The sequence below is a fragment of the Gavia stellata genome, chromosome 24 (assembly GCF_030936135.1).
Source record: "Gavia stellata isolate bGavSte3 chromosome 24, bGavSte3.hap2, whole genome shotgun sequence".
In the NCBI taxonomy this organism is placed as follows: Eukaryota; Metazoa; Chordata; class Aves; order Gaviiformes; family Gaviidae; genus Gavia; species Gavia stellata.
This window is the reverse complement of record NC_082617.1, coordinates 6,784,797-6,812,454: the sequence shown is the minus strand read 5'-3', so window position 1 is coordinate 6,812,454 and position 27,658 is coordinate 6,784,797. Positions and strand designations below refer to the sequence as shown.

The 27,658-nt window shown below is 39.7% G+C and overlaps 1 protein-coding gene across 5 annotated transcripts in view; it reads right to left on the bottom strand.

Annotated features, from left to right (window-relative positions):
- Positions 1-25,389, bottom strand: part of SPTAN1 (spectrin alpha, non-erythrocytic 1) — a 52,458-nt gene extending 27,069 nt beyond the window's left edge. For all 5 annotated transcript variants that reach the window (XM_059829056.1, XM_059829057.1, XM_059829059.1 and 2 more), the window contains exons 1-23: positions 25,360-25,389; positions 22,141-22,191; positions 16,497-16,736; positions 15,747-15,872; positions 13,079-13,219; positions 11,763-11,909; positions 11,008-11,141; positions 10,127-10,271; positions 9,878-10,032; positions 8,490-8,625; positions 7,825-7,926; positions 6,912-7,049; positions 6,353-6,463; positions 5,849-5,926; positions 5,520-5,675; positions 4,938-5,142; positions 4,626-4,807; positions 3,554-3,797; positions 3,106-3,228; positions 2,104-2,321; positions 1,265-1,357; positions 758-892; positions 92-240 (exon numbers count right to left, since the gene is read on the bottom strand). In XM_059829056.1, the coding sequence (XP_059685039.1) occupies positions 92-240; positions 758-892; positions 1,265-1,357; positions 2,104-2,321; positions 3,106-3,228; positions 3,554-3,797; positions 4,626-4,807; positions 4,938-5,142; positions 5,520-5,675; positions 5,849-5,926; positions 6,353-6,463; positions 6,912-7,049; positions 7,825-7,926; positions 8,490-8,625; positions 9,878-10,032; positions 10,127-10,271; positions 11,008-11,141; positions 11,763-11,909; positions 13,079-13,219; positions 15,747-15,872; positions 16,497-16,736; positions 22,141-22,173 (3,191 nt within the window). In that variant the 5' untranslated portion in view covers positions 22,174-22,191; positions 25,360-25,389. The remainder of the gene's footprint in view (positions 1-91; positions 241-757; positions 893-1,264; positions 1,358-2,103; positions 2,322-3,105; positions 3,229-3,553; positions 3,798-4,625; positions 4,808-4,937; positions 5,143-5,519; positions 5,676-5,848; positions 5,927-6,352; positions 6,464-6,911; positions 7,050-7,824; positions 7,927-8,489; positions 8,626-9,877; positions 10,033-10,126; positions 10,272-11,007; positions 11,142-11,762; positions 11,910-13,078; positions 13,220-15,746; positions 15,873-16,496; positions 16,737-22,140; positions 22,192-25,359) is intronic.
- Positions 25,390-27,658: the final 2,269 nt, after the last annotated feature.

The window sequence follows — 27,658 nt, the reverse complement described above, 5'->3', positions numbered from 1 at the left end:
GAGGCATCAACCTAAACTTCTGGCATATGCAAGGCAAAGGCCAAGCCAGCAAATGCTGGATGGCTGTCATCTCTCATCAGTTAGATCTTACTGGTTGTCAATTTGCTCCTGTCGCAATGCTATGCTGCCTTGTTCTTCCAGGAGATTCTCTCGGGATGCAGACTGGGCAGGATCTAGTTTTTTCACATACGCAGCTGGTACAAAGCCCTGACGGTCATTAACTTCAACCTTCCACCAGTCCTGGAAAGAAGAAAGGAAAAAAAAAAAGAAAAAAGAAAAAGCAAGCACTGTGAGGCAACCACCAAGCATCAAGTATGCTGAGCAACTGAAAGCTGCAAATTAGAGGCTTCTACTAATACAAGAAAACCAGTGATGGTCACAACAGTTTGCTAGGTTTATGGAGATCATTTCAAACAAACTGTCTCTTGAGACATCTAAGTCTTACTTCCGTGTCTCCCCTCGTGTTTGGTCAAAAATTCCTCAACAGTAGGGAAATAAGTTTTCTCACAGACACATCCCCTATAGCCTATGTTGTTCAGTTGTTTATCTGACTTAGAAAAGTTGGCAGCTGTAGAGGAGCCATGAGAATAAGCTGAAGAGGTATGCTAAGGTGCTGAATGGGAGCATGGACTACATGTGCCAATTCTTTAACTTCTTTGAATGCTCTTATTTAAAAAAACAAAACCAAAAACACTCCACAGAACAGAGAACACCAAGTGAGCCAAACAGCTCAGCAGAACAGACAGCAAGAGCATACCTTGTTGGTGCTGTTGAGTAAGGTGAGGATATCTCCCTTCTTCATAGTCACCTCCCGGGGACTCTTCTCTTGGTAATCATAGAGTGCCAGAACAAGCTCTTTTCCAGTTTCATCATCTGTGGGAGCAACTTGTTGCTAACAAAGGAGCACAAGAAAAATGAGTTGTTCCATGTTTATTACAATCAATGTACTTGTCCTTAAAAATACTTCCGCCTTAGTTAAAGCTACTGCAGTGCCTTAAAATGATTCTTGTTGAAATAAATGTAATGCAGATAGACTGATTTTAGGTGCTGTCTGGGCTCAAACCTTGAAAACCACCACATTACATTGTTTTCTTCCAATGCAACACAGCTGCCTGTTATGATTACAGCAACAGACCACTAAATTTTTTGAGAAAATCTAGTACACTTTGCAGTAAGTTCTCAAAACCAAAACCTATTATTAAGCTTTGTCTTTACCTTCTGCTGACCCAAGAATTTTAACAACACGATTAGCATCTTTTCTTACCCTGCATGACTGGGCCTGTTCCCTTAACGCCTGTATGCTACTGCCATAAGCGGAAAGATCAGACATCAAAGCCTCATGTTTCTTCAGAAGAGCCTGAAAGCAAATGATAAAAACAACATGTACACCTAGCCATTTTACAAATACTACTCTTCTTGAAATATATACTTTGGCTCCATACACAGGGAATGTGTGGGTTTTTCAGAGCTGCCAGTCTTGTGACGTTCATGAGAATAACTACTTCTATTTATTCACAGGCTAGATAGTGGTCCAAATGCTTCTTGTGCTTTTTCTCTACCTTATCTCAGACACATTCTTTTGTTCTGACCAGGAATACCACATATCACTCTGGAAATAGTGTGAAGCTTGAAAGTATGCCTTTAAACTGCACTTCATTTTGATGAAGTGTCAGTCAGCAGCGTCTGGGATACAGTGTTTCACCACAGAACGATACTAGTAAAGTAACTCTAGACAAAAAATTACTTCCAGACCAATGAACTACTCAAAAGCAGACTCATACTGAAATGCAACATCACATGAGGAATTTGCTGATATTAGTCTTGTTATACTCTTCAATAAAAAACCCTATAAAAGAGTGAATACAAATATAAAGTTTCCTTGCAATTGGTTTAACATACCGAACAGCAAAATTTCATGTGCAGTAACTAAGACACAGGAAAAACTGTCCTCTTTTGGCCCTGAGCCAAAATTCAGCTTGATGTAAGAATCTTCTACCTTTTTTCTTAAGAATCCTGAAATTAGCAGAGCTCCTCATTTTTTTACCACTGGAAAAATCCTCGCTGTGTTTATGCAAAACTGATTCAAACAACAATCTCAAATACCTCAGCAGAGTCTTCATCTTTTCCATAGTCTGTACTGCCTACAATGGGCTCCTTTTCCCTCATCCAGGATTCTGCCTCATTAGCATCAGCAAAGTACTGCTGAGCTTGCAGGGAATCCTCTAGGTCTTGTCGACGCTGAGATGCTTTTGCTTTCAGACAGTCCCATTTTTGGTTTAGCTCATTCAATTTGATTTTCACATCCTCAGCTGCAAAATGTCCTAGGTAACAGAAAGAGAGGGAACTGAAGGACATAAGGAGACATAAATAATACACACTGAAAGATCACTTGTACTTCTTGAAAGTCAAAGTAATTAGACCTGTTTAAACCAATGTAGCCTATTTTGACTAGAATCATGAAACCACAACTCAGCTTGTCCTTTTGCCTCAGACTGGAAAACACTGTACCTATCAAACTGTACAAGGAATATTGAATCATGAAGAAAAAAACAAGCCACATTGTAACATTTCTTGTCAATGATGAAACAAGAAAGGTCATCTCTTTCCAGTGGCAGAGTTTTGACAACAGACAAATATCTTTCAGACCTGCATTCTGAATCCTGGAATCAGGGAAGTTTTTTTTCAGTATTCCGGTGTTACGAACACCCAGTCAGAAATAAAAACGCATCCTTACTTAAAAGCAGAAATTACTCTTATTGTCTTTGTGGAGGATCATCTCTCACATCATGATGATGTATCTCCGATACAGGCCTTTAATAGGTTTAAAAATGGAGACTAAATATCATAGGCTTAAAGCTGTTGAATACAGGGCTCATCTGTGTTTGTCAAGAGCAGATGGAGATCTGTGAAAATTGTGACAGGTTTCCATCAAGGAATCTATTTTTATTTTCAGGGGAAAGAATGACCAGAAGTTCATCCTGCTAGCAGGTACCTGTCTATTGCCTGGATCAAAACAATTCTTAATTGTACAGGGCCAGAGAACAAAGTCCAGCACAAAGACTTGGATTTCTGAAAGAGAAAGAGTTAAAAAACATTGAGACATACCCTCTTCCACCATAGCATTTCCTTTTTGTGTGACTGCTTTAATGCGGGGCTCATGGCCTGCAATTTCTGCCTGCAAAGCCTGGTGCTTCTTTAGCAGATTCTGGACACCAATTAAGTCCTTGCCTGAAAGATGGAGAACAGTTAATCAGCTAATTCAGAGTCATCAGACTAAATAAAAATTTCAAGCAAGCTGCAACCAGTGCTAGACAAACTTGCAGAATAAGTACTATCACAATGAAAACAGAGCACTATGAAAACTAAGTTACCCATTGGAATTGTAGAAGTAACATAACCGTTACAGAACCATGGGTGATGGCAAATACTTAACTCCAGGAAACGTTAATTACAATAAACTTTTCAGAAATTTCCAGGGAACGGTCCATAAAAAGACAAGTTCTAACAGAGCAATTCTGACATCTAAATCCTGGGGATATCAGGATGGACCAACCTCGGTTTGTTGAAGCTGCAATAGGTTCTTTTTCCCTAATCCAGGTCTCTTCATCCTCAATGTCACGGAAAAGCTGCTGCAGGCGAAGAGAATCTGCGAGTTTCTGCTTGCGAGCTACCATAGGATCCTTTAGAGCTTCATAACGAGCTACTAAAGCTTCTTGTTTCTTCTTGATATTGTCAGCATCAAAGTGTCCAGCATCTTGGAACTGGCGTGCCTGGATGGTAATGCCATCTATACGATCCTAACATTAATTCAGCAATAGCATTATGTCAGAACCTCTGTAAGATGGATGCAGTGACTAAAAACATCAGAAGGCTATTTTCTGGTCTTAGCTAATAAGTAATGTTGTGACAGAAGAGAACCTTGGCTGCACACTGCCAGGGCAATAATTCTGGTAATAATTATGTGTTGGATAATATTCAACACTTTATGTAAATGTAACTGGTTTTAATCTGTCAATTTCATAAAATAAGGAAACAAAGTATTTTTGAAACTACATTAACTTTACAGATGTGCTACTTTAGATGAACCACTTTTCAAGTGTTAACAACTGATAATTCCAGTTTGGGAACCCAGATTTTGTTGATTTTCTTGCTGTGGATTTAATTCCCCTAAAGATCATTTGCAAACGTAGGAACCATTTCCTGTAAAGTTCTACATTTAAAAACTGATCTGTTCTCTCTCCCCTCCCATTTCTTAGAGCTATATGAAAACAAACTTAACAAGAATAAGCTGGTTGCAAATGGAGCGTGTAAGGAGAATTATTTCCTACATAAAGCACAGTACATCTTTTTAAGTTGGTATTCACAGCACAAAACAATGCTGTGCTGTCAGCAGGTCACAGTATGGAATCATTTTACTTTTTCAAAAAGCTAATTTTGTCCAAGTCATGAAGATATGGTTCTTCGAGACATACAATTTACATTTCAGTTCAAAATTTTTTCTGATAAATAAACTGTAAAGCCAAAGCTACAAAAATTATGAAAATACAGACCTGCTAAGGTCTCTGGAGTGAATACTTTTGAGTGAGGAGATCTGAAAGGGCAGGAAGAAAAATTATTTCCCCTACCTGATGGGCAGCAACATCTGCCTCTAGCAGGGCATGTTTCTTCTGAAGATTCTGAACATTAGTAAGATCTTTTCCATAATCATCAGAAGCCAAGTGTCCCTCTACTTCATACAGCCACAGCTCAATGTCTTCCACATTACGATTAAACTGCTGCTGTTGATTGGCTTCGCGCAGTTTTATACCTGAACGAGAGAGAGTGGCAAGAGGAAAAGATGACTTAAGTTTTCAATGTCATTTAAACTAACTTCCTGTCTTCTCCAGGCTAAATTCTCTAGAAAAATAATTGCCCGTATTCTTCTGAGAGAGTCGTACCTTTGAGCTCAGTGGCCTCCAGAAGTTTCTTCCACAGGCTGATAACTTCATTCATGCGAGCTGCCACTTCGTCAGATGCATAGTGATTGACATCAATCAACTTCTGGCCAGCTTTCTCCAGTGCATCAATACGACTCTGATTAGCAGAAAGCTCTGCTTCAAAAGCCTGATGTTTCTGAACTTTACCTTGCAAGTTTGATGGATCCTACAGATGAAGAAACAATAAAAACCTTTCAATCCAAAATTAGTATCTATAGGTCTCTGAAGAATTTTTAAAGTTAGACTACATTCATATACATGCCAAGATGTCACAAGAGGATTTTGTGCCAAAAACATGCCTTTGAAATCAGAACATTTAAGCTATTGAATAAGCATGATTACAGCATGATGGTAAAATCCCCCTCGGGGTCAGCAAGAAATTGCAATTCCTCCTGTTGCCATTAATACTGCCTACATTTTGGCTGACACTGCTTCATATCATCACTGCCTACATTTTGGCTGACACTGCTTCATATCATTGGAGTGATTAAATTAAGCCCGGTATCACCTTAAAATTACTCTAACATTTATGTTTGTGTTTACCTTGTATGCCTCATCTGTTGCAGTTTTCATTTTTTCATTAACCCAACTCTTTAGCTCATCAGAGTCTCTGAAAAACTGCTGCAGATGGAAAGAATCTGCAAGTTGAGCACGGCGGTACATAGCTCTTTCATGAAGGGCATTTCGGCGGCTCAGCAGCTGAAAAAAGAAATAAAGGTTTTTAAGTTCTTCAAGCTTGTAAGAACCACCACTGTATCTGTACTTTTGGGAGAGCTCCACTGACTTATCCTATACTGCAGTCATACCATTTAAAAATAATAAAGCAAAACATGATTTAAAATCTACAGTCCAAATCTGTTTTAGATACTTACAGCATCTCTGCGTGTAGCAACATCATCCATGGCATAATGGTTATTCTGAATCAATTTAGTAGCAAACTCATCTAATGCCTAAAGAGAAAACAGGTTTCCATTTACTTGGTGTAATAGAAATTGTTTGTGCAAAGTATACTTAGTAGATTAATTCTTAAAAGTTTATCACAGTAAAACTAACAGAAAGCCATTAAGATAGCTATTGTTACACCCTTTTTTTATCTGTACCATTATCCTAAATGTGTAAGAGCGCAGATTTTTGACAAATCTTCATTCACACGTGTGCTGGCAGCAATTGAGCCCTATCCTATCTTTTCCACTACTTTCCATTTTAGAGACAATACACATAATTTAGAGGTAATACATCCCATGTAACAGTGGATCATTCTGCAGAGCAAACCCCATCCTCTTCTGTTATCCTCCAGCAGACTCTCCTCCCCAGTCAACAAATTCACTTGTTTTATTTTTTGCCCATTTAGTGATCACCTAATGTAAATGTCTTACTGTGATTTTCTCCTCTTGGGCACTTAAGGATTTCTCAAAGTCTTCATGCTTCTTTAGAAGAGCCTCCACACTATCCAAAGAATCACCAAGGTCTTCATTCAGCAGAAATGCCTAAAGTAAGGAAAGAAACACATTTTGATGCTTCCACGCTCAGCTGCTCTAAGTCAACTCAAGCATGGCCAGTGATGTTTCCTACCATATGATATCACTGAAAAGTAAAGGATGATATACTGGGATGGTGTTCCCTGTACGCCTCTAACAGCCAAAGGTTCTGAATAATTCTTTTAAGCTTCTTATTGAAACTGCATTTTACAAGAGTTAACACACGTAACAGCAATCTCAAGCCAACTTGTCACAACTAATAGCTTCAGCATTCGATGGAAACAGTCATTGTAGCAGCTTGGGCAGTCAGATAAGTAACTGCACAGCACCCTGCTCACTAATGCATGTTTAGTGGCAGTCACTGCCACTAGTAAATACCAAAGACTGTTTAAGTCTACAGAAGACTAGCCAGAAATGAAAATCAACAATATCTGGAGAGTTCAAGATATGCACTCACTTCTTGTTTGCTCATCCAGTTGTCAACTTGTTCAGTATCTCTGTAGAAAAGCTGCAGGTCCATGCACTGTTCGTACTGTTGTCTACGAAGCTCCCACAGTTCTAGCAAGGCAGATCTTTCATCTGAGAGTATGGTCAGCTAATGGATTGGGAAGAGGAATATATAATGATTTTATTTAACAGTCTGGTTCATTTCCACCTCAATGTAAAAATCAAGTTGTGACTCTAAAAAAAGTGGTTAACACTGGACTAAAAATGACCTCCTGTGTAAAGAATCATTCTTTTGTTACTGACATCATCATCCTTATATAGGGCAAGACTTTTCTCAGCTTATCAAGCCTGCGTAGTGGCTACAACCTTCTGACTTCCGTCAGAAACCTCTCCTTTTCCAAATTAAATCTACACAGAGATATTCAATGGATAACCGTTCTTTTTGACTGCAGATCTATTCTTAAGAGAAGCTCTTCAGCAAACCATCCGGCTCTCTCAGACTCTGAAATGTCTTTGGCCCGCTCTCACTTCCGGTATTTGAACTGTCTGATTGACCAATGTTTCAATATGTAGACTTCGTGAGAGGCCCCAATAGTTTGAAAACCAAAATTTAGAAACACTAAATACTTACTGACATTTCTGATAGCAAACCTAAACTTAGATAAAACAGATAACGCATTTTTCTTTTGGAGGAAAGATATACTAACAGTTCCTAATAGTCCTAATAGTCCCTACTAACAGACAGGCAGAAGCTGTCAATTTGAGAATGAAAAGCACACATTACTTAAATACATGAAAAAAGCCCTGTATCCTAGTGGGATGATACTTTACAGCTTACGATCTTAACAAGAAATGAACTTTTAAATTAAGGGACGCAGAAGAAAGAGACAAAATTCTTGTAGGAGCTCTTGCTCGCAACTTACCTTTTCTTTAACTTCATCAGAAGCATAGTGCCCAGCAGCAAGCAAAGCCTGGCCAGACTCATCAGCAGATTTGAAGCTATCTTCATGGGCATCAATTTCTCCCTATGAAAGGGGACATGAATAAGCTGTTACCAAATTTTATCTTAGAATAGAGTGTCAGAATGTGAAAACTGCTATTGAAAATAACAGAGACAACAGTCTGGCCACCTGAATGATAAACATTCAACTATCTTTAAATACATTACACTTAACATGAAAACTAGAATGAAAGGTATTACCTTACAATGCAGATAAGGTAGGTATAAATTCATATGTTAAAATGAAACTAAAGGTTGGTTTTAAGCTGCACTCTCTTTCTGCTTACTTATAAGAATTCCTCATGATGGAGAAATAAAACAATTGTTAGTCCAACTGACTGCTATCATGTCTAGTTTTTTATAAAATGTTATCATGAGCATTCTTAAATACTTATTCATTAGCATATATCTACTATTAAGAAACAAAGTGAAAATATTAAATCAGGACAGCAATCTAGTACTGTGTTAGCTGCATGATCAAAGGATTCTAATGATACAACATCAGCAGTTCTGACTCAGAGACTGTGTTAGACATACAAATTAGTTGTTGAGGGTTGCTGACTGGATTTGGCTGTATAACCATTATACCTTATGTTCCTGATGTCTGTCTAGAAGGGCTTCTGCTCCAGCCACATCATTGGCAAGTTCATCAGCATTTATCAGAGCCTTCATCTCAGTCACCCAGCTGGTGAGGTCTCGGAAGTCCGCAAGAAAGCGCTGCAGCCTTAGGAAAGCAAAAGAAAAAATGGTTGGGAATAATTTGCTTGCATAGTTTCTCCATCCTTACCCCAACAAAAGTGTTACAAACAAAAAAGCTGTTCCTCAGATAGAAATAAAACAAGACAATACCAAAATGGAATCAGGCTGTTAAATAACTAAATATGCTCTCAATCAAAAAAAGAAGCCCTTTAAGTTAGGAAAATGCTAGGTTTAAAATTAATTTCTCAAAGACATGTTTTGCATATAACTTATATTGGAAGTAAAAGGAATATTCCTAACTACAAGTCTGTATGTTGAAGACAACAGAAATCAAAAGACTGCTTCTGTCACAACCACAACACAGTGTATGTGTGTGTGTGTAGGAACTGATAGCAAGTTTCAACTGCACATGCCTCAGCCTTAAAACAACAAGCAAACAAATTCTCAAGATTCCTTTCAGCATGCCTTTGCAGTTATTTCCTTTGGCACTTGCTTAACACTTATCAGCAAAAGTGATCAGTTTCTGTTTCCCTTTTAAATTTGCTGTTACTTGATCTGAAGAGATTATGACAGGGAAGGCAAAGGAAAAATTATTACTTGTGTGGGTCTCCACCACCATAAATCTTGCATCATGGGAGGGAACAAACAGCAGAAAAACAAAACCAGAAAGGATGTAAACTAACCACTGTATTAGGATAAGTTTCTTTTTAGTATGGCTTCTCAACAGTGATCTAACAGATTATGTTTCATAGACAACCAGGCTAGTATAGAAACAAGACTGGATGAAGACAAATCCCACAGCAACAAAACAACTATCACAAAAACAGGTACTTCATTGAGTCTAGGACAATACATCAAACAATATACCATACTTCAGTCTTCACATAGAATCATAAGGACTCCATAGTGAAAAGATTTGTAACATGTGTATTTAAAAAACCCACCAAAACTAAAATAGTCAGATGATGTACTCCAAAATGCAGATATCAACTCAGATGGGAAAAAAGCAAACGTCCTAAAACATCAAGATGTCTATTTTCGTAATTGATCCACATCCAGAGAATGACCAAAAGCTGTAAGTATTTATTTATCATATTAATATTTCTTTCACTACAAGAAGTTACTATAAAATATAATTTTGGTGAACAAGACTGCTTCTGAAAACACCAGAATCATCCAAAAATTTTGGAAACAGCATCCCTTTCTTCTCCTCCCAAGAGCTCTCTGTCAAATCTGACTAAGGAAGAAAGGTCATTTCAGCATGATAGTATTCCTACCTGTAGGAGTCATTAAGGCGAGCATGCCTCTCTGCTGCCAGAGTTCGGATCTGTTCCCAGTTGGCAATCAGCTCCTCCCGTTTCACTTGAATTTGAGAAGCATTTATTGGATGAGACTGCTGCAAACGGTCAGCTTCTGCACAAAGGGCCTTAACCTAAACCCAGTCACAAACAGTGAGTAAGCTTCTAGCCTTTTACAAGCAGGTTACCTCATTTAAATTGTAGGTAAAATGCATCTCATATGGGTACCTTATCTTCCAGAGCTGCAAGATCTCTTTCCAGGCCTTCATGCTTACGCAATAAAGCCTGCACACTGGCTAAGTCTCTGCCAAAATCGTCTGAGGCCATCAACTGCCCTTTCTCCTTAATCCAGCTGATTGTTTCATCCACATCCCTTCAAAACAAAGCACAAATTGAAAGCAGTCTATCTTGTATGGAAAAAGGAAGAAAGCAGGATGTTTTCCTGTATGTATGCCAGACGTACTGGCATACAAACCGATATATATATATAAAAACACTGTAGCCAACTATTATCATCCTTTAAAACAAACAAACAAACCAACCAACCCCTAAAAATTAGACTTTTTTAAAATCTCAAAAAACCCTTGAAGCATATTGGCAGGCCATTCTTCAGATAGTGTCACCAGATACGAACAAGGAATTATAGCACCACTGAGCACCACCACCTAATAGGTCCATTTCCCACTCTGGACCCTTCTCCAACTTAATTACAGCAAATCTCAAAATGCTGTAGATGGAGATGAGAATCGAAAGACATTGCTCAAAGACCCCCAGAACAATTGGACTGACATCCATCTGACAACAAAACCCCATCCCTTTTAAGGCTTATCTAGGACAGAACTGGGAGAAAAAGCACTCAGATGAAAGGAAGCAAAACTGTCATTAGCAAGAATGAACAAAACTGCCAAGTGCTGAAAAGCTAATTCAGAATGACTAGTCTAAGGTAATCCTAGAACAACAAGGTACTCATTCAACAAGTCATGAGGAAGAGTAAACAAAAACATAACAGACAACAGTTGCTCTTCTCATAATAGTGTCTGCAGCTGAATGCATCACTAAACATCCACAGAAGTATAACATCACTTCAGCAGATCCAGCCAAGATCATACCTGTTGAAGCGCTGAACTTCAGCTGCCCCAAAGAGTTTTCCTTGCCTCTGAAGGGCAAGCCCCTTAAGACGCTGCCAGCTTGCATTTACTTCATCCTGTTTGGACTTTATCAGTTCCTCTTCAGGGTGTTGCTCCTAGCGAGCAAAGGAAAAATGAAATACTATTTTCATGTGTACTGTGGTTTTACATCCATTGACAAAACCTCCAAACACTGCTGTCTTTCATAAGATCAATTTATAAATAACTGCACTTTCCAGATGATCACTCAATTCAATAGTTTTCCTGAAACCTCACTGTGTAAACATTCAATGCTCTTGTAGTAGTTTAAGTTTCCCTATGTACTCATTAGTCAATGGGAAGAGGGACATAAACAGCATCTTTTTTTTTCCTGGAATGCAATACTTCCTGCCCTGTCTCCATTCTTGATCAAGCCCCACACGACATATCAGAAGAGAAGATATATCAGTCCTGGTTGTCCAAGGAAACAAATAGGACAGTTTCTCTTACTAATCACTACTCTCCACATTTTCAGGAACATTCTCAGCTGGGCCAGTTACTCAAGCTGTTCAGCAGAAGAACAAGTGAATCAAATGAGGACCATTTAAGATTAAGATAGCCAAGGATCTAGGCACATGTAGAGTAGAACTTAAAGATCTGCTACCAAGCCAGGGGAAAAAAGAGGAAGTTGCACACAAAAGCTTGCTGTGTTATACCAGACTTGCCAAGACAGATTTTCAACACACATGAACGTTTACCTGGATAAGTTTGCCAGCAAACTGGTTCACTTCATTTACTCTTTCCTCATGAGCTGCAAGGTCTGTCTGGAACTCTTCAAACTTCTTTTGCAAAACCTCAACATGCTCTAAGTCCTGCCCAAGCTCTTCTGAGGTCACTATTGCTTCCTAACAGATTGAGGAAAAAAAAAAAAAACAAACTTGATTTCAGTATAACCTATGGGTAATCACTATTAGAAATCAGGAAGCAGACTGTCCCAATTTTGAATAGGTCAAAGACAGTTACAACCACTGTGTTTAAAGTCAGATTTAGAACAACAATGTTTCCTCCTTTAAACTCCACTCCCCCTTGCCCCCAACATCTTTCTGTTATTGCAGAAAACACGCAAGATCACTTAGGATATTGTTTTTTCATCTTCCGTGCTCTTGTTCATTTTTCAAGTTATTGAATATAAGCAATTCTACTATCATAAGTGTTCTGCTCTGTGCACAATGATCAATGCTACAACAACCTAAATTACTCAAAGAAAATATGCACAGAAAAAGCATACTTCTAAAACTACAAAATAATAGCCCATGCTTTTTCAGACTACACAAGACGACTAGAATTTGTTTACATTTTTAGATTGTTTATGGGCATTTGCTGTAGGCTTCTGACACAAGATTCCTTTACAGAAAGTGCACTGTCATATCTAGTAACAGTTATGCAGGGTTTGCAGTTTGAACCCACAGTGACACAAAATAGCAAACCATCATTAAGAAAACCTGTATGATCATTTTGTGGCTTTTTTCCTTGATAGTGTGGTTTGTGGTCTGTTTCCTCAGAGTTCAAAGAATCAAGAGCCAACAGTTCTCCTGCAGCTAATGTCCTTACAATGTGTATCTAAAGATATTCCAATCATTAAGTAATTATGTACACACTGCTTGCTGGTTAGGCTGGCCACTTTCTATAACACATCATTTAGAAGACTCATAAAAACCCATTTGCTTTTACATGTTGCAGATTTCCCTTACATGAAACTTGAATTTGATTACTATGAGAAATATGAAGGTCTCCTTAAAGCAAAGAAAGAATTGATTATGTTTAACTATGCTCTCCAACAGGCAGGCTTCCTCCCTTAGTCTAGTACCTTTTTTTTTTGTGGCTGCAAAAGAAGGAGCAGTAGTTTGCATACCTACTGCTTATGCAATATGCATAACCTAAATAAAACTTTTATGTGCCTTTAAAAGCTCTCTGTGACTACCTGAACTCCAGCAACTGTATGTCGACAGAAAATTTCCACACAAACACATTAAATTTCCCATCAAGGACACAGTAAAGTCAGGTAATAATATACCTTGTCATTGATCCAGTCCAAGACATCTTCACATTCCCGTAAGTACTGCACCAGCTTCTGTGCTTGCAACAGTTTGACTCCCTTCTCTCTCATCTTCTCCAACAGTAACTCCCATAGTCGGTGCAGCTCCTGCAGCCGCGTCTAGAACAATAGGATGTCCTTATTAAAATCCTGTATCAGAGAAGATTAGATCTACTCCCTTCCTGACCTTAACAGAAGATTTTTTTTTTTCCCCCCCACAAAGCTGTGTATCCTAAACCTTACTTTAGACAAAAGGTGGACAAACCTCCTAACAATTTAGTCTGCATCATTTGGAAACGAATGACTGGAAAGTGATGTAACAACACAAAAATCAGAAATTACTGAACTGAGTATTTAAACACTTGCTATTAATTAATGAAGCTATCAAATAGCTATGTTTACATAACTGTGAGGTAAACATTTTGATACAAAATTTGATATAAATTCTATGCTAGTGTGAAGTCAGACCAAAAATTTGCTGCTGTCCTCTTCAAATGTTCAGGTTTTTATATGGAAGTCAACTCTCAATAAGTTAATCTTATCTTCATTTTGGAATTTAAGACCACACATTTTGTTTCAAGTCAAACTTGTGCCACTTTACAGTATTTTAACCACCTCTCTTAGCACTAGTCAGTTAATATATTTAGCCAACATTGTTAAGTAACATAATACTGAAATACTATGAGCAATTACTAGTTTTAATATTGAGTCTCTCTCTGGCTGCACTCTGCCTTTCAAAACTGTTGGGAGCAACCATAAATTTTACAGACAATTAAAAGAAAAACCACACTCCCACACAGAAACACAACTTGCAAAACAGGAAAGTATCTGCTCCACCCATCATCTATAACGCTTTGCTCATCGAGATCCGAAACTTGAAAGTCATGCTAGAGAAGCTTCTGAACATCTAGCATGGGCGGATACCCATTTAATCCATTTAGAAAGTTCAGTCAGGTAGGTTTCAAGGGAGGAAAGAGCTCACACTATTTCCGAGCACTGCCTAAAAGGATAGTGCAAACTGTCAACCAAAGAAGAAAGAAGACATTGCAAAAAGAAGTTGCACTGCACAGCCAAAAGTTTCACCTACTCGTATGTGGAAACCAACTTGGGTAGCTGTTACTATTGGGCGCTGTGCAGTCCGGTAGGGCGTGAAAGACTGAACCATTAAAAGGCGAATTACAACTCCAAACAGAACACAAATAACAATTTATATTGAGCAGCCAAGACACAGTATTATTTAAGATAACCCAACTGTAAAGTGGTGGGTTTTTTATTATTTGTGGTAAAGATTATATGACCACAATGAAATTTCTAAAATAATCATTACCTCAGGGTTTTTTCACTATATAACATATAAAAAAATTTCTGCTTTTCTTAGTCGCTATCTTTTCTTCGTTACAATGAAACGTAACATTGCACGTATCAGTTAAATTGTGATAATCACAACAAAAATATCACAAGATTTCTCCTTTTGAAAAGTTGTAACAGCTCACACCCAAAGGAAAAAGCTTTAAACAACTCTAAGGAGACTTCTTTGCATTAAAGAAAAATGCAGCCATAACCGACACTGAAACAACTGAGGCCCAGAAACAGAAGATTTAACAAAATGAGTCCTACAGAAGACGCTGGTATGCAGAACAAAAATAAGTGTTTACTGGTGGGGTATGCACGTGTGTGTGGGAATAAGAGAGAAAACACTAACATAACCAGAGAAAAATGAGAATACATAGGAGACGGAGTAAAAGATAACTGTCAAGTCATTACTTAAAATTTAGAGTTTGCTCAGACTTTTTAAAACATTGATAATCACTCAAATACTGTCAAATGTAAACCTATCTAGTGCAGCAGCAAAGATTTTAAAAAGACATTTCTCATTGCATTGCACAGATTGGGAGATTTAGAGAGAAATTAAAAAACAACAGTAGATCTCAGAAAAGGATTTGAAGAAAGCTTACTGCTTGTTATTGAGGAAGCAGCTGTCCTACAAGATGTTCACTGCCAGATAAACAGAGCAGACAAAGCACTGTACTTGGAGCTCACAGAAAAAGCCACGGAACGCAAATTCAAAGAGATTCAAACATGTGGCCAGTACAACTTAACCAGAAAGTAAAGATCACTAGAGACCTGATCTGAGCCAGAGCACATAGAAATTAGATGTCTGAAGTTTACTAGTATGGTTGCTTGTGTTACTTATAATTATTATTGCAGAAAATTAAAATGCTATCTATAAGAGAGAACAAAAAAAAAAAAAAAAAAAAAGAGTGGTCAACATCCCTGACACCAGGCCTTGAGAATTTGCTGCTTCTTGATATTGTGCCATTTTGGGAAGAACCACAAGTATAATTATTCATTTGCCTTGCAACTTTCAACACATCTTTGAATTACCAATGATTTTCCATTTCAAGTTCCTGGACTCCACTGGCAGGTAGTTCACCTCAGAACTGGATCCAAGAAATGGTATGAGCTGGGTGCTCATGAAACAGAAAAATATCTGCAAGCTTTACAAATACAAATTCTCTTGTGATTTCACTACTCAAGTACCCGTAGAATTTTTAAAAGTGTTTTAGAATGTAGAGTTATCTGTGCAATCTGCACAAAGTGTTTAAGGAAAAGCCTGTTAAGAAGCAAAAAAAGTTTATTAACTCACTCTTATGGTTTCAGATGCAAAATGTCCTTCATTAATCATCTGATTTCCAGTCTCATCCAGTTTAATGATAGCCCCTGAATTGGCCTGCACCTCAGCTTCAAAGGCTTGGTGCTTCTGCAGCTTCCCCTACAAGCAAAACATCAAAGAACATGACTGAGATTTGGTGCACAGCCCTTCTCCACACTTCCCAGCATCAAGATTTTTTAGTTTATTTTATGCATATTCAGTACCGACAAACAATAAAACAGCACAGTTGAAATCATAGCTGTACCATATGTTTCACGGGTGGATTCAAACATCCCAATTTTAGTTACTTCATTATTGTGTTTGCTTTTGTACACCGGAGTGTTCAAACATCTGAGAACCCATCAGCTAGTTCCACCCACACAAGTCTATTTTCTACAAATATCTTTTCTTGTGGAAGCAGTAAGAGTTAATTCACATTTATTTACAGAGCCAAAGTGTCCAACAAATTCTAGGATTAAACAAAGCTGGGTTTACGCTACATTGCACTGTGTAACTTTTTCTATGCTGATTTAGCATCTAATCCATTATTAGAAGTATTCCGATTACATCAGCAAAGAAACTAGACTTTTGAAGAACACTTTGCAAGGCTGCAGGTATTTGCATCCATCTTTCTTCACCACTCTCAGACCAGGTTACATTTATGCATTTGTTCTGACTATCCCAATCGAGCTGGTACGCCCTAATATTAATAGTACAGGAACAGAAAATGGCAGTAGGACTTGCCTGTAAATTGCTTGGGTCTTTGTAATTTTCATCAGATGCTATCTGCAGTTTCTCTTGGATCCATTTTTCAAGCTCATCTGCATCACGCTGGAAAAACTGGAATCGATAGGAATCTTCAAGTTTTTGGCGCCTTAGAGAAGATAATTCCTTGAACCTGTGATAACGGTCCAAAACTTGTTGACGCCTTTCTTGGATATCTTCTGCTGTTTCCAACACTTTTACACCACTCGGATCCATTTTCTGAAAGCCAAAAAAAATACATTTTGTTTGCATTACAAAACAATGTCAAGGTAGGAAGAGATCCATGAAAGAAAAGCCTGCTTTTTTAAACTCGCATGTGGTTTACTTACAGTCTTACTCTGCGTGTGCAGATATGTATGTAAAATATAAATATTATACGTATAAATAAAAGCACACTTCTAGCAGAAAATAATGGGAAAGGAATATTTACAAAGACATTTAACATCTACTTGTTTTGGATATAAAGGCCATGTCATCTCGAACTGTAGCATGGAACTGTCTAACACAAATGTTAAAAATGTGTTTCTGTGCACATATATATGTAGATATATAGACATAAAATGTTTCTCGTACAACACAAAATCTGGAAACATTTTATTTAAAATACTCAATATAGACAAACTAAAGTAAGAATATTACTGTTCTTTAAACAACAGCTAACTGGTCCACGTAAGTACATATATATACACACAGACATCTCGCTGTGTGTGTGACACATCTCCTCTCTGTTCTCTCAGACAATTAAAAAAGTTACAAACCCACCCTGCCACTCCCTATATAACCTTTCAAAAGCCAATACAGAGGCTCATAGTGCTTCACAGATCTGACCTTAGACAAGTCAGCCAAGAAGCATTTCATACGACTAGTGATCTTGCTCTGACCGCTTCGACTGAAAATCCTTGTACGTTGCTTTATATACTAAAACCTGTTATTGTTACCACAGACAGCAAAGAACTGGCTACTGTTCTGCTTTATCTCCTTTCTATTAGAACTGGGATAACCTTTAATTTTCAGTTCCTAAACTTTCAAAAAGCAATTTGATTTTCACTACGAGATCTGTGCATCAGAATGGAACTGTAACACAAACTGAAAAAGTAGTATTATTATTGTCATCGGAGTTTGGATGTTTACCCACTTATTTGACAACTCACGCTGCCTATCAACAAGCTGTTGCAACAAACACCCCATGCTTCAACAATTATGCAATTAATGTCTTGCTGTACAACTGTTTACATGTATAGCTCACTCGATGCTTTTATTATAAATTCTGTAAGCATCAAGCTAAATGTACTTCCCATCAATCCTATCAAAGACAGGGAAGAAACCCAGCCTACAGCTGCATACGGAAAGACACGGGCCATCTCTTAGAATACATCGTTAAATATTAAACTGTTACTTAGTCATTAGTTAGCCACATGCTTTAATTAGACACGCATCTTGCATAATTGTATGAAAAACTCCACAGGTTGGAAAGCGATCTATAAGGCCATGTTTTCTGTTTGGTCTCCACGCACTTGTAAAGGGACCATCTGACAGAAAGGAACATATGGGGGCGAATTCACACATTCCCGAGCTCTCTTCCAACAGCCCCACCCTGCAAGAGGACAGCCGTTTCAGCAGCAGTTGTTACTCCCGTGAACTCTGAGCCCCAACTGCATTGCGGCAGTTCAATTAAGGGAAGAAAATTCGGCTTTGTTTTCTCTTCCAGGCCTGGGCGTTTCACTTATTATTGTCAAAAGAGAGCAAGGAAAAAAAAAAAAACAAACTCAAAACAACAACCGGTCTCTGTAGAATGTACTGTATAAATGAAGTCCAGGTTTCATCTGGCAGCGGTACCAAAGGCTCCACTTGATTAGTGTATCTGAGTATTAAAAGATTAAAACCCTGAACATAACTTGAGCTCAACCCCAGATCTGTTTCCCTGAGAAAGCTGCTGGTTTTTTCCAGCACCATTTCAAACCGCCTTTTCTCTCCCGGAGAACAAGTTACCTCTAAAAACTTCCTTTCCTGTGCTGTCACACTGTGTTTGAATTCCAACAACACTCCTTTTAAACTGAATTGCGTTCCGGAATAACAAAGTGGCAGTTAGTCTAAATGTACTGCACGACTGCAGCCTGCCTCTCTGCTTATTCTGGTTATGGCCATTACGGGGAGAAAATGAAACCCTAGTTAGTCTTTGGAAGACTGCACGGTCTTTTGCTGTCAACTTATATTTCAGTATTAGAAATAACCTCTACAGCCCAAGTGATTTTAAATCACTTGAAATTATTAAATTATTTAAGTTATTAAATTATGCAAATAATTTAATTCTTTAAATTGCCCTTTAAATTAATTTTACATTTTAAAAAACCAAATAGTAGACCTCCTGTAATTTAGCCTGGTAGCTGGTTTGCCTCTCACCACACGAGTCTTGCAAGCTGGCTCATCTTTTTGCTGGAATTCGTTAAAAGAAAGGCTCCTTTTATAACTACAGTAAGTCGAGCTAGTCAATTGTAAAAGAAGTGCTTTGGTCTAGCAATAATAGACTGTTCTTTCCTGCAGCAGATCAGCTGACGTCAGCAAGTCTGTGCTCTGCCAGAGCGCGATCAGCAGTCACCAGGGAGCTCTGAACTCAAAAGTCATCGATGCTGCAGAACGATGCAGTCTACCTCTGACGTTTTCACGCTTGAACTGCAGTACCCCCCCTTGAATAGGAAGCAGTTCTCCAAGATGTTTCTAAACCTTTTTGCTTCAACTACATCATTCGAAGGCATCTACGATACACCCCTGCACCCCTAGCAAGAGAATCACCAACACGAAGTTGCGCTTTAGGTTTTTAACACGAAAAACATAGTTTATGTTGGGATATATGTGAATGCCCAGCCCGACCCCAGATAACGGGCCTCGTCCCCAGCGCTGTGCGCAGAGACAACATTCCCCACATCGCCACTGCCTTCGGCCCCTCCCGGTGCTGCCTGCGCCGGCTGATAAGGGCAGGCAGAGAGAACCTTCCAGGCGGTGCGGGCAGGGGGAATGGCACCGGCCAACGCCTGCCCAGAGCCTCGGCCTTCCAGACAGCCAAGGCAGGCGTCATCGCAAAGACGTCCCCAAACCAGCGGATCTTAACTGTCCTGAAGGCATTTGCCACTGTACCTTTATGCTGTAAGATGAACTTTGGAAAGCCACTCCTCGGCTTATGTCTAACTGAAAAAATAATAATAAATGCTTCCTCACACGGTGCCACTGTGGTGGTATTTTTACAAAAAAAAAAAAAAAAGCCAACAAAAAGAGGAAGTAAATTCAAGGCAAATAAAACCCCAAAACAAAGTTATTACTTTCACCCTTCAATGTAAAATGATTAGCCTTCCCCAGATGATAGAAATTATACATACGGGTACACTAAAATTTGCATGGGAATATACAACTGCAGATACTTATAGACACCGCAGTGCAACAACAATGATGTCAGCAACATCATTCAAGTTCGGGAAACAGCAGCATCGAGGTGGGTTAAACAGGAATTACAGCGGTGCCATCAGGGCAGACACACATAAGAGCTGTCAGCATTTCCCTTACCAAAACATGTTTTCAGGGATTTAAAAACTCACATGTGAAATACGTTCGGTGCTATACAGAAGATTTTAGCGTATTTTTAAAAACAATTACATGAAGCTTAGAGAATTAAATTCCCTTGCCTGAAAAGCAATCAGATCTCAGTATATAAAGATCACTATCTTAAGATGTAGTAAAATAATCACTTTCTCTTAAGACAAGTCCTGATGTGCGTTACATATATTCAGCATAGGCGACCCTAGTAATAGCCTGCAACAGGAGTACTTTCCCTATCAAAACACTACCTGCTTCCCAAGTACGCACACATGAGCAGCATGATGCGTTCTTTTGCATTTATCAATATTATGCGTCTTAAGTCTTGTCAAAAGAACATTTAGCTGATATAGGCTACTCCCTCCTGGGGAATGGATGGCTGATCTTTTTTCTTTAAGCAAAAAAAAATTAATTCTAATATTGGTTGTGAAAATAAATTTCAAAAGGAAAGGACAGAGGAAAAAAAAAATTAACGCACGCTTTTCCAACTTTCATTTCTTCCGTTCAGAGCTCCCTCAAAACGCTAGGGAAGAAGTAAGCCACTGCACATAGGTCTCAAACATAAAAACACCACGACTGCCTAGTTTAGTGCTAAATTAATTTGTACTAGTACTGCAGGTAAAGAAAAGAGAATCCTTCTGAAAAGTCTGTGCAGCACTGGCTCCTGCTCCGATGAAGGGAGCTGCAGGAGCACACCGTGTTACAAAAAAGTAACTGAAGGAGGGCCTATAATATACCCTATACTAGAGATTTAAAACACTACTGAGACTAAATTAATGCCCGGTCATTTGGTTTGTTACAAATCTAAATCTACAAAATAGAGAAATTTTAAGGGTGGACTATGTGCAGCAGAACCCTGCATCCAAATACTCCTGCCTTCTGTTAAGGAAGGTCACCTGCAGCCTCAAACCTCTACAAATTCCAAGCCAGAAAAACAAACACCCAAGATGCGGTGAAGTCACTGCTTAATGCCGTAGACTCGGACAAACCACAGCGCAGGTAAAATTCAAACAAGCCCCAAAATTTAAGTATGTATCACAGGGACACAAGAAACTGTAGCATTAAAAGAAAAAATAAAGGTAAATTATGTATGAATTAAAGCAGGCTGCAAAGCTAGTGATTTAGGCTGATTAGAGGGTTTGTGCATAGCCTTAACTATGCACTTTTGAAATACAGAAAACGATTAAAGACCTGTTCAATTTTTAGGCATTTAGTCCTAAAATTTTGATTCCACTATTCGAATAAGAGCAGCTCAATTGCCTATCTGAATTTGTTGCCTTTATGTACAAGGGGTTTTTTGGCTCTGTTTTGTTTTTTTAATATCACCACAGACCTTCGATAAAGCTATGCAGCGCTGGCAAGGACTGCACTCTGCTGAGACTCCTGAGAAAGCAAATAACCTTGACTGCATTGCAGAAATGCAGAGTTTACAGGTAATGTGATATTATATAATTAACCCCAGCATTTTCCATTCCCATTTGTTATCTTTTCATTGTACTTTTAATTGTAGTATAAACATTTACATTACTATAATTTCCAAATAAAATCTAGTTGCTTGTGTTACCAGCTGAAGTCTGGTCCATCCTATTTATTTTACCACCACTGAACAGAAAACAACACAGATGTATAAACAGTTACACCACAACAATAGAAGGATTAGAAATTTGTGCAAGTGGATGGAACAGGAACCAAAGCCAACTACAAATGCATAATGTTCTACAAGGTAAATATTAACATGGTTGATTTTTTAGATGCTGTAAGTAAAAAGATACTGCTCAAGTACTTTTTAAAACAACAATCTCTTAGAAGATTAGCAGCTATAACAACTACAAAACGTTCACACGTCATGCATAACAGACAGAGATTAGGAAATTCAAAGTATTAAAGGAAAGGCAGATCACACTCAACACTGAAGTACAAATAAAGCACCTGCTGTACAGAACAAACTCTCAAACGAATGGCTTTTTGTTACAAATAGGTCACTGCAATAAAGGCAGGCAAGTATGGTGCTGACACTTCATGCATTACGTAAAAATACCTGGACTTTGACTTTACGAAATGATGACAACATGATGGAGGAATGTAGAGTCTAAAAGGGAGGGGGGAAATCAAGATAACGTTCAACTAATGACTAGCGTAAGGACATGGCTTAATTCCTTCCCCCCCCCCCCCCCCAAATACATATTCTGTCACAGTACACATTTCATACTTTCCTTTTGGTTCCTTGCCACATACAACAATTTAGCGTTATTGTTACACAAGCTATTCTGAGTGACAGACCTCCCCATGCAAAAAAGGTTACAAATATCAACAGGAGAACTTAAAAATTAATTTGGTATGTACTAACCTTTCCAGTTAGTTAAAGAAGAAAAAAAAACCTACCATGATCAGAAGGTCAAAACAGAAAGTAAAGAAAGTTATCTGGACTTGGCAAATGACACTTCTTGCTACAGCATAATCAAGTGGCCTGGCTTAATTTAAAGACACAACCTCAACAAGAAGGTTTTGAATACGAATATCTACAAAGATGTTTACTTTCAATTACCACAGTAAAAAATGGACAAGTAGCAGCTGCAACAGAAGGTATTTTTTGAGATGGATAATTATGTAGCTGTTAAGTGTATCTAACTCATTGAATTTTTAGCAGGAAATTTCCTTGCCTCGCCTAACCCTGCATTTTCCCCATGAGTATGCTGCAATCCCTGAAGCAGTCCACAGACAACTGCAGTTATGTGCTTTTGTGCCTGCTGAAGATAGTGCCTGTCTCTCGTGGCATTTGCATAGCTTAATGTGTATCAGTTGCAGCAGCTAGAAGGCAGTTTGCCGCTCCATTTGATCCACGGTCAGTTATGGGAGCACAATGCCGGACTACACTTGGCAATCTCCATCAACGGCATCTGCAGTCTGCTCCACCCCATTTTTCTGCTGCCTACACTCCAGGGACAAATGGAAAAAACAAACTCCCACACTATACTAACATGCAGCGGAGAAAAGGGAGGAATTCATGTTATTTCCTCCAATACAGGGGAAGCAATTAATTGCCCCCAAAAAGCAATGTATTTATGAATAAAACAACTACAACCCCATAAATACATTAAATAGACAAAAATAAGGCAGCAAAGATACTAAGTTGTTTGCATTAAATTACTAAGGTTAGTTATAAATGTAATAGTTGAGAAATCAGAATTTCACATCAAGAGGTACCACCCTGTCTGAAGAGATTTAAGGCTTCTCCTACCTTTCTGCCATGCAGGAGAAAAACGTGTAGAAAACACTTAAAAGACAGTCTTTGATATTCAACATTTGTGTTATTGTTACTACCTTTTTTTTGTTATTTAAAAACCCAACCACAAATATGTCTGCTAACTCCATCAACTATGGATCTCATAGAAGCATAACATCTAAATCTGATTTTAAAATAAAATTTCTATTTCAATCTGACCAATATGGATTTCCCCCCCCGCCCCCCAACAGGAATGGAAATAAATTACTTCTTGTGAACAATGTAACCTGCTATCTTGGTTCAAGTATTTTCCACAGCTTAGCAATTCCATCACTACAGTTACAGATCCTGCACACAATGCAGCAGAAAGCAACCCATTTTCAATCTTTTGTTCATTATTTTCTCCACACAATTTGTAAGTAAGGACAAATGAAGACTCCATGGAAGAACTCATTGCTAGTTGCATTTAAATGCATTAAAAAAATAAATCACACAGTGGGATTTAATATTTGTTTTGAACAAATCTGAATCCCTGACCAAGGCCTTTCAGTGAATACAGCCACTGGAATATTCTGGCACTTTGCTGAAAACAAAATGCCAAAAGAAAATGGATTTTTTTTTTTTCCAGAAGGATACAGAACCATTTCAGGCTGGGTTGGTGGTTTTTTTGTTTTGTTTTTTCTCCCTAATGTGGTTCATTTGCCATCTCCAGACAACTGCTCTTCAGAACCTATTTAAATATGTATGAAAGACTGCTCAATAGTCACGTACATTTTAGACTGGAATACACAGCTGTTTTATGACAAAATAGCTACCAAAAATCCTAACCAGTCAACACAGACATGCTGAAAAAATATACAGTTGTAATTGCTTATGCTTTTCCTTAAATATCAGGGCAAATGATGACCCTATTGGTATGTATCATCTAGCAATATAGATTTATACCACTGTAACCAGATAAGGTGTATGCTGGCAAAGAATTGATAAAAAATTGACTGTCATTACTTTGATTTATGTTAAATTTTTTAAGAAAGTTAATCAGGGGAGCAACAAATCCGGATTCTTTTATGAAGGAAACCTTAGTGCTTGCCCTATACACCAGAATGACACATATATGAAAGGAACACGGGTTGGGAGGATTTCTTTTAAATGTCTTCCTGCTCGGCTGGACAACTCCGTTGTGCAAGCTACTGACGTGTTCGCGGTTTCACACAGCTATCTGTCTCCTTGAGGAAAGGGTTCTCCAGCCATCGCTGCACACCCAGCCCCTCGATCGCTCCCTTCTCTTCCCTGCCCTCACACACACTCTTTGCTGCATCTCCTGACCTTGGACAGGGCTGGGCTGGTGAGAGCTGAGGGAAGCCATTGCTGTGCAATGAATCCCCTCCGCCGGGTTACCGCAGAGCGCCAGGTTCCCCGTCTCCCCTCCCCGGGATTTCTCCCCGGGGGGGCGGCAGGGTTTTACCGCAAACCTTACCGGACAGGGGCGAAGGGAAGGGCGGGCAAGGCGGGGGCCTCTCGCTCTGCCCGCAGGGACGGAGATTCGCCGTCACAGTTATTTACTCGCCTGTTTATTCCCCTCCCCAGAGCGCTGAATGAAATTCCTGTCGCGGGTCGAGGCTGCCCAGGGCGGATCCCGCCGCTCCTCACCCGCCTGCCCTTTATCCGCGCCGCGCCCGGGGCTGCTCCCCCACCCTTCCCCTCCCTCTCCTCCCCTAAGGGCCGCGGAGAGTCCCGGGGCGCCGCCGCGGCCCGGCTCTGCGGCCGCGGCTTCCCGCGATAGAAAACCCCACGGCAGCAGCCGCAGCCGCCGGGGAGGGCGAGCGCGAGCGGCAGCCGAGGCGCCGCAGGGAGCCCCCGGAGGGAGGGCCGGCCTCAGCCTCCCCCGCGGCTGAGGGGAGCGCGCACCCGTACACCTGTCTCCGCAGCGGCGGAAGGCGGAGCGGGGGGGGAGCTCTATCTACCCGAGTGGGGTCGGATGAAGGCGGGCGCGGCCACCCCAGCGAGCGCGGGACCCCCCGCCCGCCGCCTCACCGGGTCGGTGTGCAGGTCTCCCCCGCCGCCTCTGCGCCCTCCGCCACGGACGGCTCACGCCGCCTGCGCCCGCCTTTTTATAAGGCAGCCCGGAGATGACGTCAGCGCCGCAGAACGGTCTCCGGGCAGGCGGAAAGGGCCGAAGGGCTTCGGAAAGAATCGGGAACCGGGGGCGGAGGGCCCCACCCACCCGAGCTCGGCAGGCGAAGTGCGGGAGCGGCGCATGCGGGGAGGGCCGGAGCAAGCCGAGGGGTTCCGGAAAGTGCCGAGCGATTCCGGAAAGAGCCGAGGCAGGGTGCCGGCGGGTGACGCCAGGGTGGGCGCAGCGCGTCTGTATCCTCCCTCAGCAGTGGCGGGGCGGGGGGGGGCCTTTGGCCGTTGCCTCACCGCCCTACAGCGACCAGCCTCGGAGACGAAAAAAATACACGGTAACACTGGGAATCAGTTAAAATCTCCGTGCTGCATGATGGCAGCTGGGTTTTCTGCCTCCTTCGCCTCAGGCAGGGTCAGTTCGGGCTCTTGAAGGTCAGAGCTGCCGCGGCGGTGGAGCGCAGAGGGTGGCTGAGAGGTTGTACAAAAGAGGCCAGACTCATTAGCTTTACATTATTAAAAATACATATGGGTAAGGCTGTCCTTTTGAAGCAGCACGCAGCGTCGCAATCACAAAGAAGCCTAGCAAGGACAGAGCATCAAAAGGCTGCAAACACTTGTCAAGAGAAGCCTATTTTTGAAAAGCCGATGCATAAATTCAAAGGAAAATGAGCCTTTAGTATAAGCTAGATGTTTAAAATAGACACGGCAAAGAAGTTCGTCTCTAATATCTATTTTTTTAATTTTTTTTTCGTAACGAGAGCTGGTAAGGCAGCGAGAACTTGATGGGATCAAAGTGGTGACTGGGTTTGCATTATTTTAGAGTTAATAGCACTTTTATTAAAGTACTTAAATGGGAAAAGTGCTTGCAGTGACATTGCATGGCAACCCGTGGGACCGCCTGGAACTATTGTCTCTGAGGAAGAGTATGACTCATGGCAATTTTCATGCATCTCGTTGTGAATGCACAGTATTTTCACATCTGAGATACTCTCCTTTGTCATATTTGATACAAATATGCATATGAAAATACCATGAATACATGCATAAGGACCTTATTTGCACTACATCTTCTTAACACGAAATGGCTAACATTCAAAACTGCTAAAACGACAAAAAGCAGAATAGCATAATAAAAGTCAACCATCAGTTCAAGCAGTAGATGCAACCTTAAGCTCCATCTAAAAATAAATATTGCTATGTTATGATTCTTTTGAAGTGCACTCATTATTCAATTAGAAATTCTTATTAATGTTTTTGAAATAGTATATAAATAACTGAAAGTCCTTACTGAGACAGAAAAGCATACCATGTTTGTTATTTATAAAAATATATCTACATTTCCCCCCCCTCCAATGTTAGAATACCCTAGTACCTGTCAGGAAAAAGAAGAAAGCCATTGTACCTTGTATATACCATCGAATCACGCCTTGTGTTTTGGCACAGGCAGTTGTTTCTAACAGACAGTACCAATTACTATCTTGGCAAAGTGAGTTTACAACATAATTGTAGATATGCAAGATGTAATTAAACCTCTCCACTCAGTATAAAAAACCTGAGCATTTTCAAGTATACTAATGAAAGCTGTACATTGCTTCAGTGTTACCTGGTAAAAGGATACTGGAAGATTTCCAGCATCCCAGAACAATCACCAGTAACACCAGTCTAAAGAATTCCAGAGTCAGTTTACAAAATACATACACCAAATACGAATTTAAATTATTTACCAGTCAATTTTAAAGTCAAGGTTAAAGGTTTTAAAGGCCTGAATTCTAAAGTACATGTTACAACCCTTCCTCAGAAATCTCAAAAGCTGTATAAAAATCAAATTCAAATTCTCATACAGCCTCAACTCTGCCTTCTACAGCTTCAGATTATGATGCCTCTAGGAATAACAAAAACCAGTCTGGTAAAAATGATAATTTTAACTTGCAACAGTGTATTACAAAAATAACACACTACCTTCTAGAACTCAGAAGCAAATTTTCTCATCTTGGAGGCCACCAAAATAGTTCAAGGACAGTGCACCATAAATCAGACAAATCTCCCATCACTCTGATCTCCCATACTATAAATCTCCTGTATTCACCAAGGAGCTGTAGATTTTCTCAACCGTCCCTCTCCAACAGAAAAAAAAAAACCCCTGCATCAGCTCCAGATTTAAAAGAAAAAAATCAAACTTTAATATTAAATTAAACAGATTTCTGGA